This window comes from Gorilla gorilla, chromosome 11 (assembly GCF_029281585.2).
Source record: "Gorilla gorilla gorilla isolate KB3781 chromosome 11, NHGRI_mGorGor1-v2.1_pri, whole genome shotgun sequence".
Lineage (NCBI taxonomy): Eukaryota > Metazoa > Chordata > Mammalia > Primates > Hominidae > Gorilla > Gorilla gorilla.
Window position 1 is genome coordinate 32,287,831 of NC_073235.2, and position 25,598 is coordinate 32,313,428.

Here is a 25,598-nt window from a genome sequence, read left to right on the forward strand (position 1 = left end):
TCATATTGAAGAAGGCTTGATGAGTTATATGTTGTTTGCTGCTATTCTCTTTTAGGATATTCCCCCTTGTCTTTTACTTTCAGCATTTTTACTATGATGTGTCTGTCTGTGGATCTCTGGAATTATTTTACTTGGAAATAACTGAGTTTCCTGGGTGTGCAGGTTATTGTTTTTCAATAAATTTGGAAAGTTTTCAGCCATTATTTCTTTGAATATTTTCCCCTTCCCCTTTTTCTCTCTCTTTCTGATATTCCCATTACACATATGTTGGTGCACTTAATAGTGTCCTACACTTCTCTGAGGCTTTGTTCACTTTTTCTTCATGGTTTTCCCTTTGTTCTTTGGCTTATGTAATTTCTATTGATCTATCTTCAAGTTTGCTAATTATTTCTTCCATCTGTTTAAACCAGCTGTTGAGCCCTTCTAGTGAACTTTTTATTTCAGTTATTGTACTTTTCAACTCCAGAATTTCCTTTTTTTAAAAATTTGAATGCGTTCATTGATATTCTCTGTTTGGTGAGACACTGTCATCACATCTTTTGTCTTTTAATCATGTTTCCTTTAGTTCTGTGAACATGTTTATAATTACTACCTTGGACTTGATAAATCTGATATGTAGTCATTCTCACAGGCAGTTTCTATTGCCAGCTTTTTTCCCCATTGTATGAGTCAAACTTTCCTGTTCCTTTGCATATGTCATAATTTTTGGTTGGAAACTGGACATTTTACATAATATTATAGCCACTCTGAGAACCGCTCCCCCACTAGGTTTGCTATTGTTATTTGCTTATTTATTAACTACATGAACTGTTTTATTTCAGTGAAGTCTATTTCCCTTCCCGTGGGGTTAAGCTTCTGATGTTGCTCCTAAAGGAGATACAGCACTGGGTATGCCCACAGTCACCCATGGATGGCAGTGGCTTTACTAGGGCTCTCTTCTATATTTCTCTGACCACACCACACTGTTAAGCTCCACTCATTGGTTGCTGATTGCTCTGTTATTTTCAATATTGTCCTGGGGCATAAATTGCTTTACAAGCTATCAAATGCTGGCACACCTCAGAAAGGATCACTTTCTGAGGTCAGTGTTTGGTATTTCTTCTGATCCTAGAAGGGCTCCTCCCAGCTATCTTATTCTCTGTTCTCTCATGCAAACTAGTGGGGTTACAGTCCAGGCTATATCTCCATTAGAGCCACAGATTTCCTCTTAATTCCCTCACTGCAACCTCCACTGTTCTTGAAAGCACCTTTAGGTTGCAGCTTCTCCATGCTCTGTTACAAACTGAGCCCAGTTCCTTTAGGAAGAGATCAGAAGCTATCTGTTTTACAACCTGCTTCCCCCAGGCAAAATCTTTGAGCCAGAGCTCTGGGGTGGGGACAATGGCAAGCTCTGTGGAGCCCTTGGGGAGGGAGAGCAGTAGCCTAAGGTCCTCTCAGCTTGCCTCTCCTGGCATGGAACCACCACCTTAGAAGCAGGGGTAGTTTCTTTTGCTGTCAGTCTGCCCCTACTGGGGGGTACCTCAAAGGATATGAACAGACACTTCTCAAAAGAAGACATTTATGCAGCCAAAAGACACATGAAAAAATGCTCATCATCACTGGCCATCAGAGAAATGCAAATCAAAACCACAATGAGATACCATCTCACACCAGTTAGAATGGCAATCATTAAAAAGTCAGGAAACAACGGGTGCTGGAGAGGATGTGGAGAAATAGGAACACTTTTACACTGTTGGTGGGACTGTAAACTAGTTCAACCATTGTGGAAGTCAGTGTGGCGACTCCTCAGGGATCTAGAACTAGAAATACCATTTGACCCAGCCATCCCATTACTGGGTATACACCCAAAGGACTATAAATCATGCTGCTATAAAGACACATGCACACGTATGTTTATTGCGGCACTATTCACAATAGCAAAGACTTGGAACCAACCCAAATGTCCAACAATGATAGACTGGATTAAGAAAATGTGGCACATGTACATCATGGAATACTATGCAGCCATAAAAAATGACGAGTTCATGTCCTTTGTAGGGACATGGATGAAATTGGAAATCATCATTCTCAGTAAACTATCGCAATGACAAAAAACCAAACAGCATGTTCTCACTCATAGATGGAAATTGAACAATGAGAACACATGGACACAGGAAGGGGAACATCACACTCAGGGGACTGTCGTGGGGTGGGGGGAGGGGGGAGGGATAGCATTAGGAGATATACCTAATGCTAAATCACGAGTTTGCAGCACACCAGCATGGCACATGTATACATATGTAACTAACCTGCACATTGTGCACATGTACCCTAAAACTTAAAGTATAATTTTAAAAAAAGCCAATAAATAAATAAATATATAAAAAATAAAGTGTTGTACCCTAAGAAAAAAGTTAAACCAAAAATAGATAAGCCTTTTCAGGGATTATAGGCTCTTCTCAATTCCTTTACATACCATAAAACTTACCCTTTTAAAGTGTACAATTTAATAGTTTTTTGTTTTTTACATTTTAAAGGATTGTTAACAAATAAAATAAAATAAAAAGACTAATTCTTCACAAACTCTTCCAAAAAATAGAAGAGGAGGGAACACTTCCCAACTCATTCTTTTTTTTTTTTTGTATGTCATTACAATGGAATTCAGTTCAGCAATTAAAGGAATAAACTTCTGATACATGCTGCGACATAGATGAACTTCAAAACATTATTCTAAATGAAAGAAGCCAGGCTCAAAAGATCATATATTATATGATTACATTTATATGAAATTCTTGAAAGACAAATTTATAGAGACAATAATCAGAACAGTTGTTGCATAAAGTGAGAATAGGGATTAACTATAAATAGGCATGAAGGAACATTTTGGGTGGGGGTGTTGAGAAGGTTCTAAAATTGGATTGTAATGATTGTTGATAACTGCAAATATACTAAAATCGTTAAATTGTACACTTGTGGGCTGGATGTTTGTGTTCCTCCAAAAATTCATGTGTCGAAATCCTATACCCCAATATGATGGTATTGGGAGGTAAGGCCTTTGGGAGGTAATTAGGTCATGAAGGTGGATCCTTCATGAATGGGATTAGTTCCCTTATAAAAGAACCCCAGAAAACTCTCTAGCCCTCTTTCCCACCGTGTGAGGATACAATGTGAAATCGGTAGTCTGCAACCTGGAAGAGGGCCCTCACTGGAACTTGGCCAGGCTGGCACCCTGATATCAGACGTCCAGCTTCCCTAACTGTGAGAAATAAATTCCTATTTTTTTTATAAGCCACTCAGTCTGTAGTATCCAATTATAGCAGCCTGAACTAAGGCATTTTACAATGGGTAGATTTTAATGGTATGTAATTTATACTCAATAAAGTTTTTAAAAAGAACAAAAAAAAAAAAAGAAAGAAGCAGGGGTAAAGGCTCCCCAAGCCTCAGTATGCTCAGCTTGCCAAAGAAGGAAGTCACCCCGGCTCACCACTCTCATCAGTAACAGATGGCTTCCTGACTGAGCCTCAGCAACAGGTGGCTGGGGGCAGGATGAGAAATACCACACTGTCCTCCTCTTCCAGGGAAGAAAGATCCCTGGCTGAGAGGTGTGGGGAGAAGGAGCCCTGTGTTGTTGGCTGTAGTCTGGAGTGGAGTCTCTGCCTCAGTGAGCTGTAAAGGGGGAGAGGGGAATGATCTTGGTTAAAACCCTACAGATTCTCACCTTTCTTACTGAGTTGTCATTGATTTTCTTGAATGGATGTTTCTTTTTTTTTTGAGATGGAGTCTTTTTTTTTTGCTGGGGAAGCGTTGGGAGGCAACGGAGTCTTGCTCTGTTGCCCAGGCTGGAGTGTAGTGGCACAATCTCAGCTCACTGCAACTTCCACTCCCCCGGTCCGAGCGATTCTCCCACCTCAACCTCCCAAGTAGCTGGGATTACAGGTGTGTGCCACCATGCCTGGCTAATTTTTGTACTTTTAGTAGAGACAGGGTTTCACCATGTTGGCCAGGCTGGTCTTGAATTCCTGACCTCAAGTGATCTGCCCAACTCAGCCTCCCAAAGTGCTGGGATTACAGGCGTGAGGCACCACTCCTGGCCTTGAATAGATGTTTCTTTATTTGCTGTTTACTCTTCAGGACCATTCCAGAGGTTTTAAATGGTTGTTTTTAAAACAGTGTTCACCAGTTTCACTGAGGATCAGGTTAATGGAGTTCCTCTCACTGTCCTGCAAAAGTCAATCTCATTTTCTCTAGTATTGGTCATTTCAGTGAGAGTCTTAGAGCAGATGTTGAGTGGCTGTGCTCATGGCATATCTAGATACATTTCTTTTCTTTCTTTTTTTTTTTTTTTTTTTTGTTTGAGATGAGGTCTTACTCTGTTGCCCAGGCTGGAGTGCAGTGGCATGATCTTGGCTCACTGCAACCTCTGCCTCCTGAGTTCAAGTGATTCTCCTGCCTCAGCCTCCCGAGTAGCTGGGACTACAGGCGCACGCCACCACACCAGGCTAATTTTTGTATTTTTAGTAGAGATGGGGTTTCTCCATGTTGGCCAGGCTGGTCTCGAACTCCTGACCTCAGGTGATCTGCCCGCCTCGGCCTCCTAAAGTGCTAGGATTACAGGCATGAGCCACCACGCCCAGCCTAGATACATTTCTTAAACTTCCTTCTTTTATCCCCAGCAGCTAGCATGATGTTCTGCACATAGAAGGTTTACAGTGTCATTTGCCAAGGACATTGATGGTATTCCAACACAAAGTGTCTGGGGAATCCTCTGAATGGGGAGAAAGGGAATTAACGGTTGCACAGTGGTTAAGCATGAGTGGCAAGCACTGGAACAATTCCACCACTTCTGAGCGTATAATCTTGGATTATTCTAAGCCTCAGTTAATTTCAGTGGTAAAATGGGGCTAAAATAGTAGCTATCAGATAAAGTTGTAGATATTAAATAGTATATGCAAAGTACCTCACATCTGGTATATGCTTAATAAATACCAGCTAATATTTCAGACATTGCTAGGTGTGACTGCATATCTACACATCATTCATTTAATCCTCACAATAATCCTGCAAAAGTAGTTGTCAGTATTCCTATTTGTGGATAAGGAGAGAATGACACAGGAAGATTAATTTGCCCAAGGTCACAACTAGGAAGAGACAGAACTGAACCCAGGATTGAACCCACATCACTCTGGCCTTTGGCTTCTTTCCATCCAGCACTGTTGTGCAAACTGAAGTGCAGGGTTAATTAGGAGAGACAGAGCAGAAGCCTGTCTCTAGACTTAGACAAGCTTTGATCCCATTCTGTTTCTGTTTTTTTGTGTACAGTAGAATTTCATTGACCACCTTCACATCATCAAGCCAGTCTCAAAAAACACTGAACCTTCTGTGCTGGCCTTTCTGATAAAGACACTGCATTATTAATTCATACATACGTAATCACGTTGCATGCATATACACACAATATATATACAGTCATGTGCCATATAATGGCATTTTGGTCAGTTACAGATTGCATATACAATGGTGGTCCCCTAAGATTATAATGGAGCTAAAAAAAAATCATAAGGTGATGAGTGAATGTGAAGGCCTAGGACATTACTGTACACTATGTAGACTTTATAAACATTACAGAACAAATTCCAGTCCTGCAAGCTGTATTCATGTTAAGTCCCTTATACAAGTGTACCACTACGATGTTAATATTTTATACTATATTTTTACTGTGCCTTTCCTATGTTTTGATTTGTTTAGATATAAGAATACTTACCATTGTGTTATCACCCTACAGTATTCAGTACAGTAACATGCTGTACAGGTTTGCAGCCTAGGAGCAGTAGGCTCTACCATATAGCCTAGGTGTGCAGTAGGCTATACATTTAGGTTTGTATAAGTTATGCTGTATGATGTTCACACAAGAAAATCACCTAACAACACATTTCTCAGGACATATCCTTGTTCAGCAACTCATGACTGTATATGAGCAATATATGTAAATGTACCTAAATGATTATTTATGATTATAAACCTACCATATGATGGTAAAGGGATCACCCATCTCTTTTAATAGTATCAGAAGTGGGCCTGTAAGCTTTATGGTGAAGGCAGCTAAGTCTCCCTGCACCAGTGTTTGTCCCCAGAGATCCCCAGCACCTTTGATGGTAAGTGTTAATTTCAGCTGTCCTCACCCCCAGGGTCTTAGGAAACATAGATCCCCTTTTCACACTGGAGCTCAAATGGGGACACTCTACCCTTACCCACAAGACAGCTAGGAGCAGGAGACCTGATTCAAAATTACTGAGGTCTCCGGAAGATTAAAAAGGGAAATGGACTCAGTAAAAGCATGGGGCTCAGCTGTCTGGCTGACACAGTGGCTCACACAGGCTCCTTCTGCTCAGGCCACAGCCATCTTTATGCACTGGCATGGCACCCTCCACTTAGCAGCACACCTGAGGCCCCTGAAAGTCCTGACCCCAGACAGCGAGAATCCTCCCTCTCCTTCCCAGCTGACCATTGGGTCCAGCCCCCTCATTCCTCCACGGGCTGCTTGCCCAGCATGGAGCCTGCAGCAGGTGCGCTGTACTCCCTGGACACAGTGATGGGTAAGGCCCCCTTTGCCCTCATGGCGCACCTGGTCTGCAGGGAGCAGACGGGAGAAGCAGCAAGCCACTGACAGATGGAATAAGTGCTGAGAAGGAATCAGTGAAGCCTCACTGAGGGGGGACATTCACTGAGATCTGAAGACCAAGAAGGAGCCAAGCCATGAAAAGCCAAGAGAAGAGCATCCCAGGTGAAAGGGACAGTAAGTGCCAGGCCCTGAGGCAAGAAGGAACAGCAGCAAGGTGGCGGCTGTGGCAGAAGTGCAGGGAGCATGGGACAGAGAGGGACAGGAGGAGGAAGAGAAATCAGGCAGAACATGCAGCATCCCCCAAGTCTTACGAAGTGTGAAGGGAAGCCTCTGAAGATAATGATGCAGGAAACGAGCAAGATGTGACTTATGTGTATTTTAGAGCTCCCTTGGGCTGCTCAGTGGGTGACACTGACGCTGTCGCCAAGCATGGTATGGCGGTGGTAGCAATGGAGTAAGAGAGAAATGGACAACTTGGACATTTATTTTGAAGGTAGACCCCACAAGACTTGCTGATGGCCTGGGAGGGGTAGTGGACTCTGGCAGTGGCCATCCCTTGCCCAGCACTTCTCCCCACCCACCAGGGCTAAGCTTGCAGCCTTCAGAGGACAGCTGTAGGACACAGATGGTGACCCCATGCAGAAGAGCCTGCATGAGGGATGAGGAGTGGGAGAACTGCTCTTCCCAAGGACAAGAAAGACTGGAAGCAGGCCAGGCGCGGTGGCTCACGCCTGTAATCCCAGCACTTTGGGAGGCCGAGGTGGGCGGATCACGAGGTCAGGAGATCCAGACCATCCTGGCCAACATGGTAAAACCCTGTCTCTACTAAAAATACAAAAATTAGCTGGGCATGGTGGCGCGTGCCTGTAATCCCAGCTACGTGGGAGGCTGAGGCAGGAGAATCGCTTGAACCAGCGAGTCCTAGGTTGCAGTGAGCCGAGATCGCGCCACTGCACTCCAGCCTGGCGACAGAGCAAGTTTCCGTTTCAAAAAAAAAAAAAAAAAAAGGAAGCAGAGGCTGGAAGGTTGCGTGCTGGCTACAGAGTGACCAGGAAAGGCACTCTTTCCTGGAGGAACTGAGGAGGGGGCTTTGATGTGATGATCTGGCTGATGCATCCCCCAATTCCCATCAAATTAAACACCCAGCAACACCGGTTATTACCTTAAGCATGTATGGAGCTTCCAGTCTACCTAAGCCTGTGGTGGCCCACTGCCCCAGCCCCCTGGGTTGTTAGGTCAAATAATCATATACTCATGATAGACAAGATACTAGAGGTCTCACAAGGAGAGGAGAAAGCGTCTATGAAGCTGCAGGGCCTCTTATGGTACAGAGCTTGGAGCACATATAGCTTCCGGATGGAGATGGGCCACAGGAAATGGACCCCAGTGGAGGGCAGGGCACCAAATGCCCAGTTTTCTAGCACCCACCCTATACTAGCTGGTGTGCTGGAGCAAGGCATGCACCTCTCATTTCATCCTCTCCCTCTCAATACTTCTGCTGCTTACACTAGAAGCAGCCCCCAAGGGCTTTGGGAGAATGATAATGCTGTGTACATGGGGTCGGGGCGGGGAGGGGGGCAGTCAGCGGAAGGCCATCAGCAGCCCTGATTAGCCGCTATCACGACTGCCCCTCAACCTCCAAAGGGAGACCAAGTCTCCCACAGTTTTTCACCTCCTGGAATTTGCATTTGCATTTCATATCCTGACTTGTCACCTTGTGTGGAGCTTCTGGGTGGACTCTAAAAACCTAGAAGAACCTGTGTGTGTCTGGGAGGGGCAGATGAAATAGTAATGCCCTTCCTTATCCACCCCCCACCACGCACACACACTCCGAAAAAAATAAAACTCCTGACTCCTTGCAGTGCGCCTCGTGGCCCCAATCTTCGTGTGTGAACTCTTGCGCTGTAAAACCCGGTCACTGAACTCTTCCACACGCTTTCTAAAATCGTTTGGCATGGACTTTCCTCGGCCCCTTAATCACCACAGGGTGTGTCCCGCCCGGGCTGTCAGGAGGGTCGCAGGAGCCCGGTGGTCCACGCTCACCGTGCGCCTGGCTGAGCGCAGATTAGGGGCGTGTCCCGTCTGAGCGCGCTCCCCCCGCCGGCGCGCACGCCTGCCCGCCGGGTCTCTGCCCTGGGCCGAGCGGGGCCACCTGCTTGCGTCCTCGCCCTGGATGGCGTGGGAGGCGCCGCCAACCGTCTGAGCTGGAATCCTTGCGGAGAAAAAGTGGGCGCCCACCAGCCCTCCTCACCACCGCGGCTGCGACGCGCCTGGGCGTCGCCTCCTAAGGATGGCCCTGTCCTAACACACGCGTGCGGACACAGGTGGCGGCGGCGCGGCCCTGCGGGCACCGAGGACGACCCGGAGCCCCGCGCCCGCGCCCGCCGCCGCAGCCGCTCCGGGCCTGCGTGCGCGCGTGCGTGAGCGCGTGCCGACCGGGCCCGCGACCCGCACTGGGGTCGCCGCTGAGGCTCAGCGCCCGCCGGGCGGCCGGTAGTGGGCAGCGAGCTGAGCGCTGCGCCCTGCCGGGAGGGCGCCTGGCCTCGCTCCGAGCCGCGCGCGCCCCGCGCCTGCCAAGGGTCCCAGCTGCCGCGGCCACAGAGCCCGAGCGGGGGGTCGGCTGAGAGCCTCCTTAACGGAGCCCCATGATGTCAGCCGGCCCGGAGCGGCGGCCGCGCGGCGACGAGGATGGGGCCGAGGACGCCGCGCGGCCGCCCGCACGCCCCTCGCCCTCCGACTGCGACCCCGGCCCCGGCTCGCGCGCCCCGTCCCCCGGCAGCCCCGCGGCCGCCGCACCGCCGCCCCCGGCCCAGCCTTCCCCGAGCCTGTGGCTGGAGCTCGGGCCCGCCTGCATGCGGGCGCAGCAATGCCCCAGCGAGTCAAGCGGGCAGACGAGTGGCGATCTCGGCACTAGCAGCAGCAGCAGCGCCGGGCTGTCGCCGGGCTCCGATTCGGACAGCAGCGGCGTGGTGTGTGGCGGCCGCGGAGGCAACGGGGGCATGCGCGGCGCCGTGTCCCGCTCCTGGAGCCTGGAGAGCCTGCGCTCGGCCACCGCCGGTAAGGACGCCGCCATCCCCGCGCCGCACGCGCCCTCCGCGCCCGGGTCTGTGCTCTTGGGACCCCCCGCCCCCCTCCTGCCTTTCCTTCTCCTCCCTCACTTTCTGCCTGTCGTTTCCATCTCCTGGTCCCTTCCTTCCCATTGCTTCGCCCTGCTATTCCTTTTCTTTTTCTGGTTTCCTTCTGATTCCCACTGCCTGTCTCTCTGATCCACGTCTACCGGTGGGCCACCTGTTACAGCCGGGACCTTGTTGGCCCCCATACCAGAGCGCGTTGTCAACTGGGAAACTGATTAAGGTGAGACTAGAATTTGGTGCCCGATGCGCTGTGTTCCTTTCCCCAAACTGTTCTTGACCAATTGCACCTGTCTGGCTTTCCCTACCGCAGCTGCTCAGCCTCTGTAAAGCCAGGAGGATGGAAGGGGGCCGCTGGCCGAGGGTGGAACGGATTGCGCCACCTGGCTGTGAGTGCGCTTGGTCCTGACCGCAGGACTGCAGCTCCCAGCGGAGGCAGCTGGTCCCGGACCCTCTGAACAAGACTGCGCTTTACCGACCTGGCATTGCTCTGGTGTCTCCTGGGACCGTGTGATCCCTGTAGTGCTCCCGAATCTACCTGGAGGGCCTGATTTGGGTTACTGGTTGAGAGGAAGATTTTGTCCCTAAATATTAATGGAGCAAGGACGTCAAGAGTGGTTTTATGAATGGCGATCACGTACCCTTGGTTATTTGCTGACAGAATTCTTCATATTTCACTTCTTGCAAACATTCTCAAATATTGTAGCTTCTGCAGTGGGGTTTGTCAAGGGCAACAGTTGCTGCCTGGAAATGAGAGTTATACACCCACTATGCTTCTGCATGGGGCTGGAGGTGCAGCCTGTGAAAGCTGCAGGGCCTCACGTAGGTGTGGAATGAGACTCAGAGCATCAAAGCCAGAGGAGCAGAGGGCCATAGGGATGGCAGAATGTGGAGCACAGGCCTTGTTGGGCAGATATAGAGCAAGGTCGGCTCTGGCTGGGTTGAGAGCACCTGGAATGACAGATTCAGAGTTTGGACTTTGCAGTCAGCGAGTTTGGGAGAGGGAAGTGAAGGACATGCAGACCTCTGCATTGAGCACTCCATGACTCATCTGCCCTTTCCCAAAACACACGCATGAAATTCAGAAAAGTTGAATAATCCAGCTGTTGATGTTTCCTTCAACGGAGAGTTTTCCATTGTTCTGCAGCTCTGATTCCATCACATCCCGGTTCCCTTGAAACTGTCCTTTCCCTCCTCTCTGGAGCTTAAATAGAACCCATTTTGGGAACCCCAAGCTAGATCATACCCTAAGTGGGGCCTGAAGCAAACTGGCAGAGGACTCCTGCCCCTTTCCTTATTCAGACGGCTTTCCTTCCTTTCCAGAGGCCTCAGTCCTCCTGGGGACACCTCCTCCTTTCTTTCTTTCTTCCTTCCTTCTGTCCCAGGGTAAGTGCACCAGTGAGACAGATGGAAATGGCCGAGACCCTAGTTTATTAGGCAGCCCTGAGATCCAGGGACTCCCTGGTTTATTAGGCAGCCCAGGGACACAGAGGCAGCCTGGATAATTTTCAGAGATAACAGCGATGCTTGCATGAAGATCTGGAGAGAGAGAGAGTTGGGGGCAGGGGGTGGGGAAGGAGGACAGGGTAAAAGCTGAGGCCTAGGAAGTTGCTCTTTGAGGGGCCCAGGGCTGCCCAGCAATGGCAGGGCAGGGTTTAAAACAACGTGATGTAGTCAGAGTTGATGTGAGACCCAGAAACGAATGTTGTGCCCCTCACAGACACTGCACCACTGAGGGTAGGCTCTGGGTATCTCTAGGTCCATAGGCAGCACACTACCCGGGGAGTGCTGGTCAGTAACCAGCCACAGAGGCACTGAGGAAGACATTTAAAGTCACCTCTTCATCCTCTCTGCCCCCACTTCCTGGCTTGTTTCGTAGGACCTGCATCAGCAGTGACCAATGCTCGATGTGTAAAAAGACACTCCCGTGTATGCCTTAGAGCCAGTTGAATCTGTGAAGCCGTCTGTCCTTCTCAACTGGTTAGAATTAACTGTGCCTAAGACTCGCCTCTCTTCTTCTACAATGGAACTAGCCATTTCCTGTCCCTGGGAGGAATTGCGGAAACAGGCACTCAAATAATCCTCTTTGAATATGTGGTTCAGATGAGGAAATCTGGTTGGAAAAGGCTGGTAAGGGAGGAGAACTTGAAGGGAGGAGAGAAGGGAGGTTACCTTTTGAGCACTCTCTACATGCCAGGCACAATATTCCCTGCTAATCTGGATTTGAAACAGACTCAGAGGTGTGGTAACTTATCCAAGGTTACCTGGTGAGGCTGCATCTGAGCAGAGCTTCAGGCCCGGCTGGATGTAACGTGATGAGGCTCTTTGCTGGGTTTTCAGCCAGTCTGTGCCAGCGAGGACGGGCAGCATGCCGGTCCGGCTGGTGCGTTGTAATAGTCCTGACTGCTCACACACTCGCTGATGTTACTGTTTTCATTCAACAATCATGGCTTTTTCCTGGGTGCCAGCTTTCCTATTTGCAAAGCAAAGAAATTAAAAGCAAAGGTCTGACCTCTTTGCTAATCACCTCTAAAATGCCATGACTCTAGTCAGGGGTATTGATCTGGGGGGTGCGCCCCACTGAGTCGCCATTGATTGCACATTGTGTTTCTGTTTGACTAGTCTAACGGCTGAGACAAAGGACACATGGGTTTAACTGAACTGCGTTTCTCTCTTAAGGAAGATTAAGAGTTCCCAGTAAGGGATCATCAGCACAGCTTGATTGTGGTGTGATTTTTGTGGTGGGGCCTGTCGCTAAACATTTTTGGAGTTCCCAGCAAGAATCTGAAAAGCGAGTGTTTGTGACTGGATAGCAGCTTCCTCACAGGGCACAGCAGTAGACAGGGAATCCAGGCAGGGCCTCTAGACTCGCCTTGCTTTCAAAAGACTCCTTGAATTTTAAATGCTCTGTGTTGGCATTTCCACTGAAATGTCGTTCATCTGGCTGTGGAGAGGACTTCCCTTTGAGGCAGAATCCGAATACAAAATATAGCTGACAGGGTGGAATTTCCATGGCCCTTCTTTCTGCCCCGCTGTTCTCATCTCCCCTCGGGCCCCTGGAGCTTCCAGCCCATCAGCTGTGCTGCCACACTGTTGGTACTCAGCTGAAGCTTTCACAATTTCTGTTCTGGATGTGTCATCTGACAAGCCGAATTCTCTCTTCGGGCTTCTGGGGCTGACAGTTTTCATGTTCACCTGCTTTTCCATGGTCAGTGTCATGGGATGTCTTCTTGGTGGAGAAGCCATGCTGCTTCCACATTCCCCCGCAGGCTTCTGCAGCATGCATCCGCAGGCTAGGCCTCTCCTGCAGCCACACATTTATTTAACACCTGTTGTGTTCCAGGCACAGTGCTAGGCTCTAGAGGTGGTAGATGAATCATACACGTTTCTTGCCCTTAAATCACAGCACAGGGAGACAGACAGTGATGCCCCATTATGTGTGCTAAGCACGCTGACAGAAGCTCAAAAACGTGGTTATACCAGAGGTTCTGAGTTATTCCAGTGTTAGGGTACAGACTGAAGTCAACAAAGGCAAAGAGCACTTAGAGCAGAGGCCAGGAGATACCAGGCACCAGCTTCCAGGTGTCCCCTTCTGTGGAATCACATGGACGATGCTTCAGTCACTCTGCCTCAATATGTGACACCTGTGAAATATTGCCAACCAGATAAGTTCCCCAAGCCTTGGTGTTCAGGGTTCTTATTGGAGGTCAGTTATTTAGGCAGGCAGCACCCACAAGACTGACCTTAGTTGCTCAGTCTCTAGCCCCTCCAAAGGTCAGACTAATACAGTGTAGTTCAAGCCCCCACCCCCCGACCATAAATCACATTGTTGGGGGAAATTATCTGGCGTGGCCCAAGGCCCTAGATACACAAAGTGACTCTGATCAGTCAGGATATTCCTAGGGCTTAAAGGTGATCTCGTAGGAGCCGATCAAGGGCCAGTTCTCCCTTTGGAATTTGTAGTGCTTAAACATCCCCAAGCCTTTACTGCACAGATGAGCAAGCTTAAAGTAGGACCCAACCTATAATGTGGGGCAGGCCAGGAAGGAAATGGTTCAGAGAAACCATTCAGAAGGAGGCTCTCCCTGAGGCCTAAGACCTGCAAGTTAGCCTTGGTAAGGAACAGTTTGGTAAGAGCTTTTGGGAGAGAGGACTAGCATAAACAAATGCAGAAGGATGTAGGAAGGAAGGGAACCTGTGTGCCCTGAGCCCCTGTTCTGGGTACTGCATTGGATGCTTTCAGTCTGCAGCAATTGCAAATAGTATGAAATGAAGAGCACTGCAAGAAATGAGGCTAGAGACAGGCCGGCTGCAGCTCCCTGCTAAGAAATATGAACTATTGGCCAGGCACAGTGACTCATGCCTGTAATCCAAGCACTTTGGGAGGCCAAGGCGGGCAGATCACAAGGCCAGAAGTTTGAGACCAGCCCGGCCAAAATAGTGAAACCCCGTCTCTACTAAAAATACAAAAATTAGCCGGGTGTGGTGGCATGCGCCTGTAGTCCCAGCTACTTGGGAGACTGAGGCAGGAGAATTGTTTGAACCCAGGAGGCAGAGGTTGCAGTGAGCCGAGACTGCGCCACTGCACTCCAGCCTGGGCAACAGAGCAAGTCTCAGTCTCAAAAAATAAAATTAAATTAAAAATAAAGAAATATGAACTATCCATTATACTTGGAGCTGTGGAGAGGTTTTAAGCAGAAAGTTTTTGTGGCTACTTTGCTTGCTTGCCTGCTCTCGCCTCTTAGAGATGATCATAAGTAGAAAATGCATTTAGTACGCCTGACCTACTGAACATCATAGCTTAGCCCAGCCTACCTTAAATGTGCTCAGAACACTTACATTAGCCTGCAGCTGGGAAGATCATCTGACATAAAGCTGATTTTATAATAAAGTGTTGAATATCACATGTAATACTGTACTAAAAGTGGAAAAACAGAATGGTTGTGTGGGTACTTGAAGTACAGTTTTTACTGATACGTACCACTTTTGCACCATCATAAAGTCAAAAAATCATACGTCAGCCGGGTGTGTTGGGTCACGCCTGTAACCCCAGCACTTTGGGAGGCCGAGGCAGGCGGATCACGAGATCAGGAGAGCGAGACCATCCTGGCTAACACAGTGAAACCCTGTCTCTACTAAAAATACAAAAAAAAATTAGCCGGGCATGGTGGTGGGTGCCTGTAGTCCCAGCTACTCGGGAGGCTGAGGCAGGAGAATGGCATGAATCCGGGAGGTGGAGCTTGCAGTGAGCCGAGATCGCGCCACTGCACTCCAGCCTGGGTGACAGAGTGAGACTCTGTCTCAAAAAAAAAAAAAAAAAATCATATGTCAAACTATCGTTATGTCAGAGGCCATCTGTATTTATTTTTAAAGTTATATACAGTAAAAGGCACACTTTTTGGTGTACAATTCTTAGAGTTTGACAGATACATGCAGGTAACTACCCACCATAATAAAAATATAGAAGAGTTTTATTGCCCCAGAACATGAGTGCGGCCCTTTGTGGTCCATTCATTCCCCAACTCCAGTGCCTCGCTGATCTAGACTCCATCCCTAGGGATTTGTCTCTTCCATGATGCTGTAGAAATAGAGTCATATCAGTGTTGCCTTTTGACTGGCTTCTTTAACCTCATGTGTTGCGTTTGAGATTCATTCTCATGTTGTTGCATTTATCCTTAGGTTTTTTCCTCTTAGTTGCTAAATAGTATTTCAGCAAATGGATGTATCACAGTTTGTCAACCATTCACTAGCTGAAGGATACTCAGATTGTTCCTACTTTTAGGGTGTTACAAATAAAGCTGCTGTGAACATTAGTATGTGAGTCTTTGTATGTACGTAAGTTTTCATTTCTCTTGGGTAAATACCTAGGAGTGCATTGCTGGGTTATATGGTAAGTGCGTGTTTCACTGTATAAGAAACTGTCAACTCTTTCAAAGTAGCTTTACCATTTTACAGTTCCTCTTGATATGTATTCTCACCAACACTTAGTATTGCCAGGTTTTTTAAAAGCCATTCTAGGTTGGGCATGGTGGCTTATGCCTGTAATCCCAGCATTTTGGGAGGCTGAGGCAGGTGGATCACCTGAGGTCAGGCGTTTGAGACCAGCCTGACCAACATGGTAAAATCCCATCTCTACTAAAAATACAAAAACTACCCGGGCACAGTGGTGCACACCTGTAATCGCAGCCACTCGGCAGGCTGAGGCAGGAGAATCGCTTGAACCCGGGAGGCGGAGGTTGCAGTGAGCCAAGATCACATCATTGCACTTCTGCCTGGGCAACAAGAGTGAAACTCCATCAAAAAAAAAAAAAAAAGAAAAAAAAAGAAAAGCCATCTATTAGGTATGTAGTATCTCATTTGGTTTTCATTTGCATTTTCCTAGCAACTCCTAATGCTGAGCATCTTTTCATGTGGGTGTTTGGCATATGCATATCTTCTTTGTTGAAGCATCCAGACCCACATAATTTTTATTGGATTGTTTGTTTTCTTATTGTTGTATTTGGAGAGTTCTTTATATATTCTGAGTGCAAGTACTTTGTTAGATATGTGATTTGCAAATATTTGTTCTAGTCTGTGGCTTGTGTTTTACTTGCTAATAGTGTCTTTTGCTGAACAAAAGTTTGTAATTTTGACGGAATCCAATTTTTCATCTCTCTGTCTTATAAAACATACTTTTGGTGTACATCTCAGAAATCTTTATGTAACCTGAGGTCACAGAGAGTTTCTTTTATGTTTGTTTCCTTCTAGAAGGTTTTACAGTTTTATATTTTGTACTTAGATCTATGATCTATTTTGAGTTAATTTTTTAAGGTTCAAGATAAGAGTGAAGGTTCATTTTTTTGCATATGCATGTCCAATTTTTATAGCACCATTTGTTAAAAAGACTATTTTTTTCTCCATTAATTTCCTTTGTACCTTTGTCAAAAAACAACAGTCTATATTTGTGTGGGTCTATTTCTAGCTCTGTTCTGTTCCATGCTGTAGTTTTAAGTCAGTTATGTAAATCCTCCAATTTTGTTCTTCTTTTTCAACATTGTTTTAATTATTCTTCTTTTTTGCCTTTTCATACACATTTTAGAACCAACTTGTCAATATCAGTTAGGTGCGGTGGCTCACGCCTGTAATCCCAGCACTTTGGGAGGCTCAGGCGGGCAAATCATGAGGTCAGGAGTTTGAGACCAGCCTGACCAACATGGTGAAACCCCGTCTCTACTAAAAATACAAAAATTAGCCAGGCATGGTGGCGGGCGCCTGTAATCCCAGCTACTCAGGAGGCTGAGGCAGGAGAATTGGTTGAACTTGTGAGGTGGAGGTTGCAGTGAACCGAGATTGTGCCATTGCACTCCAGCCTGGGCAACAGTGGGAGACTGTCTCAAAAAAAAAAAAAAAAAAAAAAAAAAAAAAGAATCAACTTGTCAGTATCTACAGGATATCCTCTTGAGTTTTGATATGGATTGTGTTGAATCTGCAGATCAGTTTTGGGAGGATTGAAATCTTAACAGTATGGAGTCAGTTTAGAAGCATCATACATCTGAGGGGAGGCGGCCATGCCAAGAGCTCCCCACCAGACCTCACTGCAGTGCCTATACATTTTGGTGAATTCCTCTCTTCTCGACGTTTCCAATATATTTTCAAGTTCCTGGGTCTGCCAGAAAGTGACTTTCCTAAGTAAAATCTATAGTGCTGGGGGCCCCATAAGCCAGGTACTAGGCCAGTTTTTCCAACAGGCCTTTATAAGCATTGGCTCCATAAAGTCAACCTTAGCTTTCTAAAAGTGTCTGGTTATATTTAATTAAATGAACATCATTCTCAAATAAGTCATTCCAGGCAAGGCCTCGGGTTGTATAACTAATATTTCTAATAAATGTCCTGTTAACAAGGAAGACAGATTCTTACTGAACCTATGAAATAATTATATTGCTGCGAAAATAAGAATACTCAGTAAGAATTTCCAAATTCTGAGGGCTTGGACAGGAGAAAAATATATCACTTACAAATGTTTCATTTCAGTTTATAAGAGCATAGTCTACTAAAGGCCTACTAATGAGTTAAAGATACCTTGAAAGAAAAGAAAAAGGGGATCCTTATATTCCAGAAAATAGAACATTAAAATATCAGCGATGCTCCTAATGATAAGAGCCACAGTCACCTTCTTGAGTTCATTTGGGTTTATGTGATTAATCCTTGCTCCACTCTCTCTTGGGTTTGCAGCTTCTTGAACCTGCATTCAGAACTAGAGTTCTGGAAATCCTGACTCAGTCCTCTGTTGTGGTCTCAAAGTTGTTGATATAACATCATCAGAAGCCTGCACCCAAGAGTTCTTGGCAGGGTCCTTTCCAAAGAAGAGACAGACTTCTTTGTTGAAGAAGCACTCAGGCTAGTAGCTGAAACTTCAGAACAAAACAAAAACCTATCTGTAAACTATCAGTGAAAGACTTAAAGTGGTTGTGGTTAATGTGTTACTGATAATTTTCAAAAGTGAAAGATGTGCTGAGAGCTCATACTAAGGATAGTGCAACTGACAAGGAAATGTGATTGTTTCCACAATATACAAAACAAGATAAAATCAATCAACAAATATGAGACAACAAAATTATATAATGATTAACCTTACTTTCAAAGAAGATAGTTAACATTACACCCAACTATAGAAATGGATGAACATCATCTTTAATATCTTCAGATACAACATATTATAATCCTGACAAAATTATATCATGAAAATACTAAGCATACAGTTGGAATATACAAAGATTATACCAAGAATATCTATAAAGAGATTCAGTAAGTCTAGAGCAAGCTCTAAACATCTGTATATTAATAAACCTCCACAAGTAAGTGATGTGAACCCCCAATTAAAACTGCTGGCCTACAGGAAGGATTCAAATAAAAGAAGTAAAGTTGCAATCAAGTTAACATTTAAAAAATAAATGAGGCCGAATGCGGTGGCTCATGCCTGTAATCCCATCACTTTGGGAGGCTGAGGCAGGCAGATCACGTAAGGCCAGGAATTCAAGACCAGCCTGGCCAACACAGTGAAAGGCTGTCTCTACTGAAAATACAAAAATTAGCCGGGCATGGTGGTGCAGGCCTGTAATCCCAGCTACTTGGGAAGCTGAAGCAGGAGGATTACTTGAACCTGGGAGGTGGAGGCTACAGTGAGCCAAGATCATGCCACTGCACTCCAGCCTGGGTGGCAGAGCAAGACTGTGTCTCCAAACAGTAAATAAATAAATAAAATAAATGAAATTATGACTGGTGGCCCCAAACTAGCACTTCTTCCAAGTTACTCTTTGATACCAGGCAGAGGAGCACCAGGGCTCTGATAAGTGGATACCCATCATGGACAGTGAAGCTCCAGGAGCTTCCCATACAGCATAACATTTCCAAAATATTTACCATTTTACCCATGCATATCTAACCTAGAGAAGGCTCAGCATCTCTTCCAATTCGACAGCTCTTCCCATTCAGCTAATCAGCAGTAACATATCCAACATTACATATCAAAACTTAAATATTCCTAGCACTTTTTTTTCTGCAAGGTGAGAGAATAGATGATTTATACTTTCCAGGGGCCTACTGGGAAATCTCAAAGATAATTTTAGGTACAAAAGTTATCATTTAGTGTTTGATTTTGGAAAGGCAAAATATCAAAGTTGTCTGTTGTCTGTTATCAGAAGTCATCTGATTTAAACACTGATTAAGATAGAATCTTGCTGGGTGCAGTGGCTCATGCCTGTAATCCCAGCACTTTGGGAGGCTGAGTAGGACAGATCCCTTGAGTTCAGGAGTTCAGGACCAGCCTGGGCAACATGGCAAAACCTTGTCTCTACTAAAAAAAAAAAAAAATTAGCCAGGCATGATGGCACACACCTGTCGTCCCAGCCACTTCGGAGGCTGAGGTGGGAGGATTGCTTGACCCTGGGAGGTTGAGGCTACAGTGAGCCGAGATCACACCACTGCACTCCAGATGGGGCAACAGAGTGAGATCTTGTCTGGAAAAAAAAAAAGATAGAAACATGGGCTATCAAGAACAATACTTGGCTAACTATTTGACCAAAGTGACAATAATTTTTTTTCCTTATCAACCTTGCCCTACAGGTTTTATTTTATTAAAAATAAAATATATTTAAATGAACACAACTGTAAAGAATCCTAGCTCTTTTTGTTTGTTTGTTGTTTTTTGTTTGTTTTTTTGTTTTTTGAGTCAGTGTCTGGCTCTGCCTGCCAGGCTGGAGTGCAATAGCATGATCTTGGCTCACTGCAACCTCCACACTTTCTAGGCTCAAGCTATCCTCCCACCTCAGCCTCCTGAGTAGCTAGGACTACAGTAGGCACAGGCCACCACACCCAGCTATTTTTTTTTTTTTTTTGTATTTTTTGTAGAGACAGGGTTTCGCTATGTTGCTCAGGCTGGTCCCAAGCTCCTGAGCTCAAGCAGTCCACCTGTCTTGGCCTCCCAAAATGCTGGGATTACAAGTGTGAGCTACTGCACCCGGCAACTTTTTTGAGTAAGAAATTTTTGTTTTCTGAAATACTCAAGGGCATGACAAACAACATAAAACACAAGAATTGATTCTGATGATACACAGAATCTCTGCCATCTGAGTAGATTCCACAGAAAGCAACAGATAACCTTCTACAGCCTCTTGACCTATAATCCAAAGAATTGTTTAACAGAGACTCAATTTTTTGCATCAGTATAATATTTGATACTAAAGTTCTTTTTCCTTTTCCTTTAAAAAAAAAAAGTTAGTCTCCGGTGTAAAGCTCTTTTTTAAGAGCAGCGTCTGTGACCCCCAGGGGTTGCCTTGGGTACATGGACGGATGGACGTGCTGTCTGAGGGCCGCAGTCCAGGACAAATAGATTTGGGTGAGGGAAATGCTGAATTAAGTTCTGGACACGTGGACAACTTGGACTTAGCAGTGAGGATTGCATCCTCTCCTTCCAAGTGTCTAAGGAGCTAATTGTATGAATCATTTTTTAATTTTCTGTATTTCCTGATGCTTTGACATCTTGGGGCCTTCCAGACCCTGGAGACTGCCCCTCAGAGGGCTAGCTAATTCCTAGAGACAGCAAACACCCACCTGAGAGCATGATCTTCAGATGCAAACCACCAGGCCACAGCCCTTACTCTCAAAACCTCCTCTGCTGGGCTCTAACCTGCTGAGCCACTGGGCCCCTACCTTAGTCACCCCAGGCCCAGGTACCAAAAAACTCAGGACAGCCCTCACTCCAGAGCCTCTGGAAATTATTCAGACCCAGCCCATCTTATACCTGCCTGCCCCACTTTGCCTTGCCTTTCCCATGGAAGTGACTCTTGCCCCCATTGCCCTGCTCCCTGCCTCCAGTCCCACCTGTGCCACCCAGAAGGCTGCACGTGGCATGCCCTGCACCCCATTTCTACAGAACTGTAAGTAAAACTGGAAGAACTGTAATGGCTTCCTTGACAGCCATTTCCATGTCTGTGTATCTTACCACACATGACTAAAACAAATCCCTGGCACATTTTAAAACATGAACTGCTCTGAGAGTCATTGCTTGGCGTCCAGGCCTGGCACTGAGGCATCACTGTCCCATCACAGTGCTCTGTGCAGTCAGAGGTGGAGGACTGCTGAGGGAGGTGGGCAAGGAGAAAGGACGGGCGCTCAGGAGGGTTCCGCTCCATCCTCACTGCAGTTGTTTCTTAGGTAAGAAAGATGGGGGCTCCCGGAGGCTAAATAACTGTCCCATGGGGGTCCATCACAGGCTGGCTGCTGGAGTAGCCCAGGGTCGACCTCAGGTCTGTCCGAATCCCGTGTTTACTCTGCTCGGACTGCCTCCAGTCTCTGTGAAACAAGTGAGGGAATGGACACATGGAGAGGTTGTGCAAAGTGATGAGTGTGAAGAAGAAGCTCAGCCATGTCCTGGAACATCCCAGGGTGTGTGGCCCAGGGCATTGGTCTTGAGGGATAAGAGGGAAAAGGGATCCATGAGTCAGATATGTTGGAGAATGTGGTTAAACATCGCAGAGCCTAGGACGTTCCTGTTTGCATCTAGAGCTCTCAAAACTCATTCGGCCCCAGAATCGTGTGTGTGTGGGTGTGTGTGTGTGTGTACACATCTGTACAACTAGTTTTCTGAGGATCATACTTGGAAAGTGCTTTAGTTTCCTGCTTGCACCTGCACGCAGACGCTGCACACCTTTCCTGAGCTCTGAGCATGGGGAGAGAATAGTTAGGCAGTCGGGAGGCCTTTCAAGCAGCCTTCTGAATTTCGGTCACTAAAGTCAGCCAATAACTGTGCCAGCCAGTGATTCACAGGGAGGGGACAGGGAAATAGGAAGGCAGGTGTGAAAAGCCTCACTCCAGGAAGTTTCAGAAATAAATACGAGGCCTAAAATCTCAACCAAAAACTCAACATGTGTAGGATGTGGTAGAGAAGGAAAAGGTGGGGTCTCAGGCTGGGGGCAAGAGCTGGCAGATGGCAGGTGCTGGCTCCCGCAGAAGAGGGCCCATCAGAAAGCCAAGCACAGCCTCGCCTGCAGAGAGCCCAGAGGGAGGCAGTGATGTGTGTGTGCACTGTGTATGTTTGGCGTGTTTGTGGTGTGTGTCTGGTGTATGTGAGCATGGTGTGTGTGTGGTGTGTATGGTGTGTTAGTGTGCATGGTGTGTTTGTAGTGTATATTACTGTGTCTGGCATGTGTTTGTAGTGTGTGTTAAGTGTGAATGGTGTGTGTGTGTGTGGTGTGTTTTGTGGTATGTGTTACCGTGTGGTGTTAGTGTGTGGTGTATGTGATGTGTTTGTGTGATGTCTGTGTATGTTAGTGTGTAGTGTGTTGTGCTTCTGTGTATTGTGTGTTGTGTTTGTGGTGTGATATGGGTGGTTTTTGTGTGGTGTGCGTGTGATGTGTGTGGTGTATGCTGTGCATGTGTAGTGTGGTGTGTGCTAGTGTGGTGTGTCAGTGTTAGTATGCATAGTGTGTGTGTAGTTGGTGCATTAAGTGTGTGGTGTGTGTAGAGTATGGTGCCTGTATTGTGTTGCGTATGTTGTGTGTGTTGTGTGATGTTTTTTGTGTATGGGGTGTGTTTGTGTTTTCTATGTGGTGTATGTTGTGTGTGTGTAGTGTTTATGTTGTGTGTGCTTTGTGTGTATAGTGGTTTTATGATGTGTTGTGTATGTATGTTGTGCATGTGTGGTATACGTTGTGTGTATGTTCTGGGTTTTGTGTGTTGGGCATGTTACATGTATGTTGTGTATGTGTGGTGCATATGCGTTGCACATGTATGGTGTGTGCTGTGTGTGTTTTGTGTTTTGCATGTGTGGTGTATGTATGGTGTGTGTGTGTGTGCTGTGTGCATTATGCAAACGTGGTTTTTTTGCATCTTGTGCGTGTGTGGTGTTTCATGTGTATGTGTGTATGTTGTGTGAGTTGTGCATGCATGGTGAGTTGTGTGTGTGTCACCAGGGGTTTGGTCTAGGTACTGCTGCCCACCACACAGAAAGCCAATCACTGAGACAACAAGTATTGCCAAGGAAGAAGGCTTTAATCAGGTGCAGCAGCCAAGGAGGTGGGAGCTCAGGCTCAAATCCATCTCCCTGACCAACTAAAACTAGGGCTTTATGTAGCAGGGAAGAAATGTAACAGTGTGTGAGAAAATAGGGCCTAGGGAGGGACAAGGAGGCATCTGATGTGGTGATCTGGTGAGTTTCACTCCTTTGACACTTCCTGAGAGCCCTTTTCTGAGGAAGGAACTCATATCAAACAAATACAAGTTTCAAGCTTTAACAGCAGAAGGATCCATTTCTATGTTTATCCAAAAGCAACTGTCTATAGGACCTTTGGGCTGGTTTCAGTCCCCCCTTTCTATTTATCAGTTCCACAATCATGAGGAATCTAGTCATTGATCTTTCTGGCTGCTTCATGCTGAGGAGGGGTGTCGTGGGCAGCTCCATACCATGGCTGACCATGTAGCCACCCAGGAATCGAAGGTTAATCTAATATAGAGTTTTCTTCTGACATACAATATTTCTCCCTGGTCCACACTTCTGCCAAAGACAAATCACAGCAGGACCAACCTAGCTGCATAATAAGCGTCAGTCCCATATTCTTGGCCTGATTACTCCCACAAAGTGCAACAAGAATCACTGTCCATATAGATTCCCAAGTTGGCTTTGCTGGAACATCTCACAAGACTATTTCAGTCAAAGCCCTGAGAAAATAACCAGTCCCTTCAATTGTGTCGCATTACAAAAGAAAACATGGTCTTCGTGCAAAGAATTACACATTGCCATGAATGAAGAATATTCACGAATAGTTTACAAATTCTGGAGAAATTAGGCAGAGAAATATGACTCAAATTCTGTTTACAAAAGTATACTCAATACACTTAAAGTATATTTCAAGGCTATAAATAGCTCCAAAAAAAAAAGATTCTCCAGACTCTGAAAAACAAAACAAAAAGAATCAGCAATATTTCAAACAACAAAAGCCATAAAAAAAATTATTTCTGTCCTGCAGTAGTTCAGTCCATGCAGTCACCTCCTGCTCTGCTTCATATTGGGTTAGCAATCTTCAGGAACACATCAGCCTTTCAATTTGTGCAGTGGAAGTTCTCCCTCTAATCCAATGGCACAATCTCCAAAGTTATCAGAAACCTGCACTCACGAGTCCTTTTCAAGAACTCCTCCAAAGAAGGAAGCCTTGGACTGTAGCTAATTCTAAGCCAGTTTTTTTTGAGAAGGTTCAAAGTAAAACATCAATTGTGGATGACAAAAGTCTTAAGACAGCCATAGTTAATGACACCGTTGACAGGAAAATTTGGTTATTTCTGTGGCATACAACAATTTAACGTGACAATCATAACTATTACTGACAACATATATTAAGGCATATCAGAATTTTAGGAATCTCATAATCCTAGAACCCATGTTAGCAACACGTCTATATAAATATAACTTGAAGGAAGCTAAACACCACCTCAGATTTGACAATGCTTCCTGCATAGTTCTAATATAACAAGCCTAATAATCCCAACCATGTCTCTCTTGAACTTCAGGGAACCTAATATCCAAAAAGTTTAGTTTGAGGACAAAAAGACTGAATTTAAAACTTGAAATTGGCCAGGCGCGATGGCTCATGCCTGTAATCCCAGCACTTTGGGAGGCCGAGGTGGGCAGATCACCTGAGGTCAGGAGTTCAAGAGCAGCCTGGTCAACATGGTGAAACCCCATCTCTACTAAAACTACAAAAATTAGATGGGCATGGTAACGGGAGCCTGTAATCCCAGCTACTCGGGAGGCTGAGTCAGGAGAATGGCTTGAACACAGGAGGTGGAGGTTGCAGTGAGCCAAGATTGTGCCGCTGCATTCCAGCCTGGGTGACAAAGCAAGACTCCATCTAAAAAAATAAAAAAATAAAAAAAAAACCCTGAAATTTTGCTGTTAGAAAATCTGTCAGATTTCAAAGGTTTCAGACAGACACCCAATATCACAAAATAGGATCACAAGTTTCTATAAAATAGTCATTCAGGTAGTGAAAATTATAATATAAAACGTTTACTCTTTGATAGAGAGGAAACTTTCTCAAACAATAAGACCTAATACTTAACTATCATTCTCTCTAACATGTTACAAATTAAAACAATGTAATTGGTGTTTAGGAGTTACTGCCAGCAACACTTCAAACCACTGTATTAAAGTAGTTAGGTTACTCATCACATATGTCTAATTGCTAGTATTCTAGTAACATAGCTGTAAACAAAAACATAAAAAACGTTGTAAGTCTGGATGGGCATGGTGGCTCATGCTTGTATTCCCAGCAATTTGGGATGCCGAGGCAGGTGGATCACTTGAGCTCAGGAGTTTGAGACCAGCTTGGCCAACATGG

The 25,598-nt window shown here is 45.9% G+C and overlaps 1 protein-coding gene across 3 annotated transcripts in view; it reads left to right on the top strand.

Annotated features, from left to right (window-relative positions):
- The window catches only part of ARHGEF4 (Rho guanine nucleotide exchange factor 4), a 207,709-nt gene that overhangs the window by 114,908 nt on the left and 67,203 nt on the right, over positions 1 to 25,598 (top strand). The window contains exon 1 of one of the 3 annotated variants that reach the window (XM_055380702.2): positions 9,039 to 9,655. The exons of the other annotated variants lie outside the window; for them this stretch is intronic. Coding sequence (XP_055236677.1) covers positions 9,244 to 9,655 — 412 coding nt within the window. The 5' untranslated portion in view covers positions 9,039 to 9,243. Of the gene's footprint in view, positions 1 to 9,038; positions 9,656 to 25,598 lie in introns of those variants that run through there. 3 annotated transcript variants of the gene reach the window in all.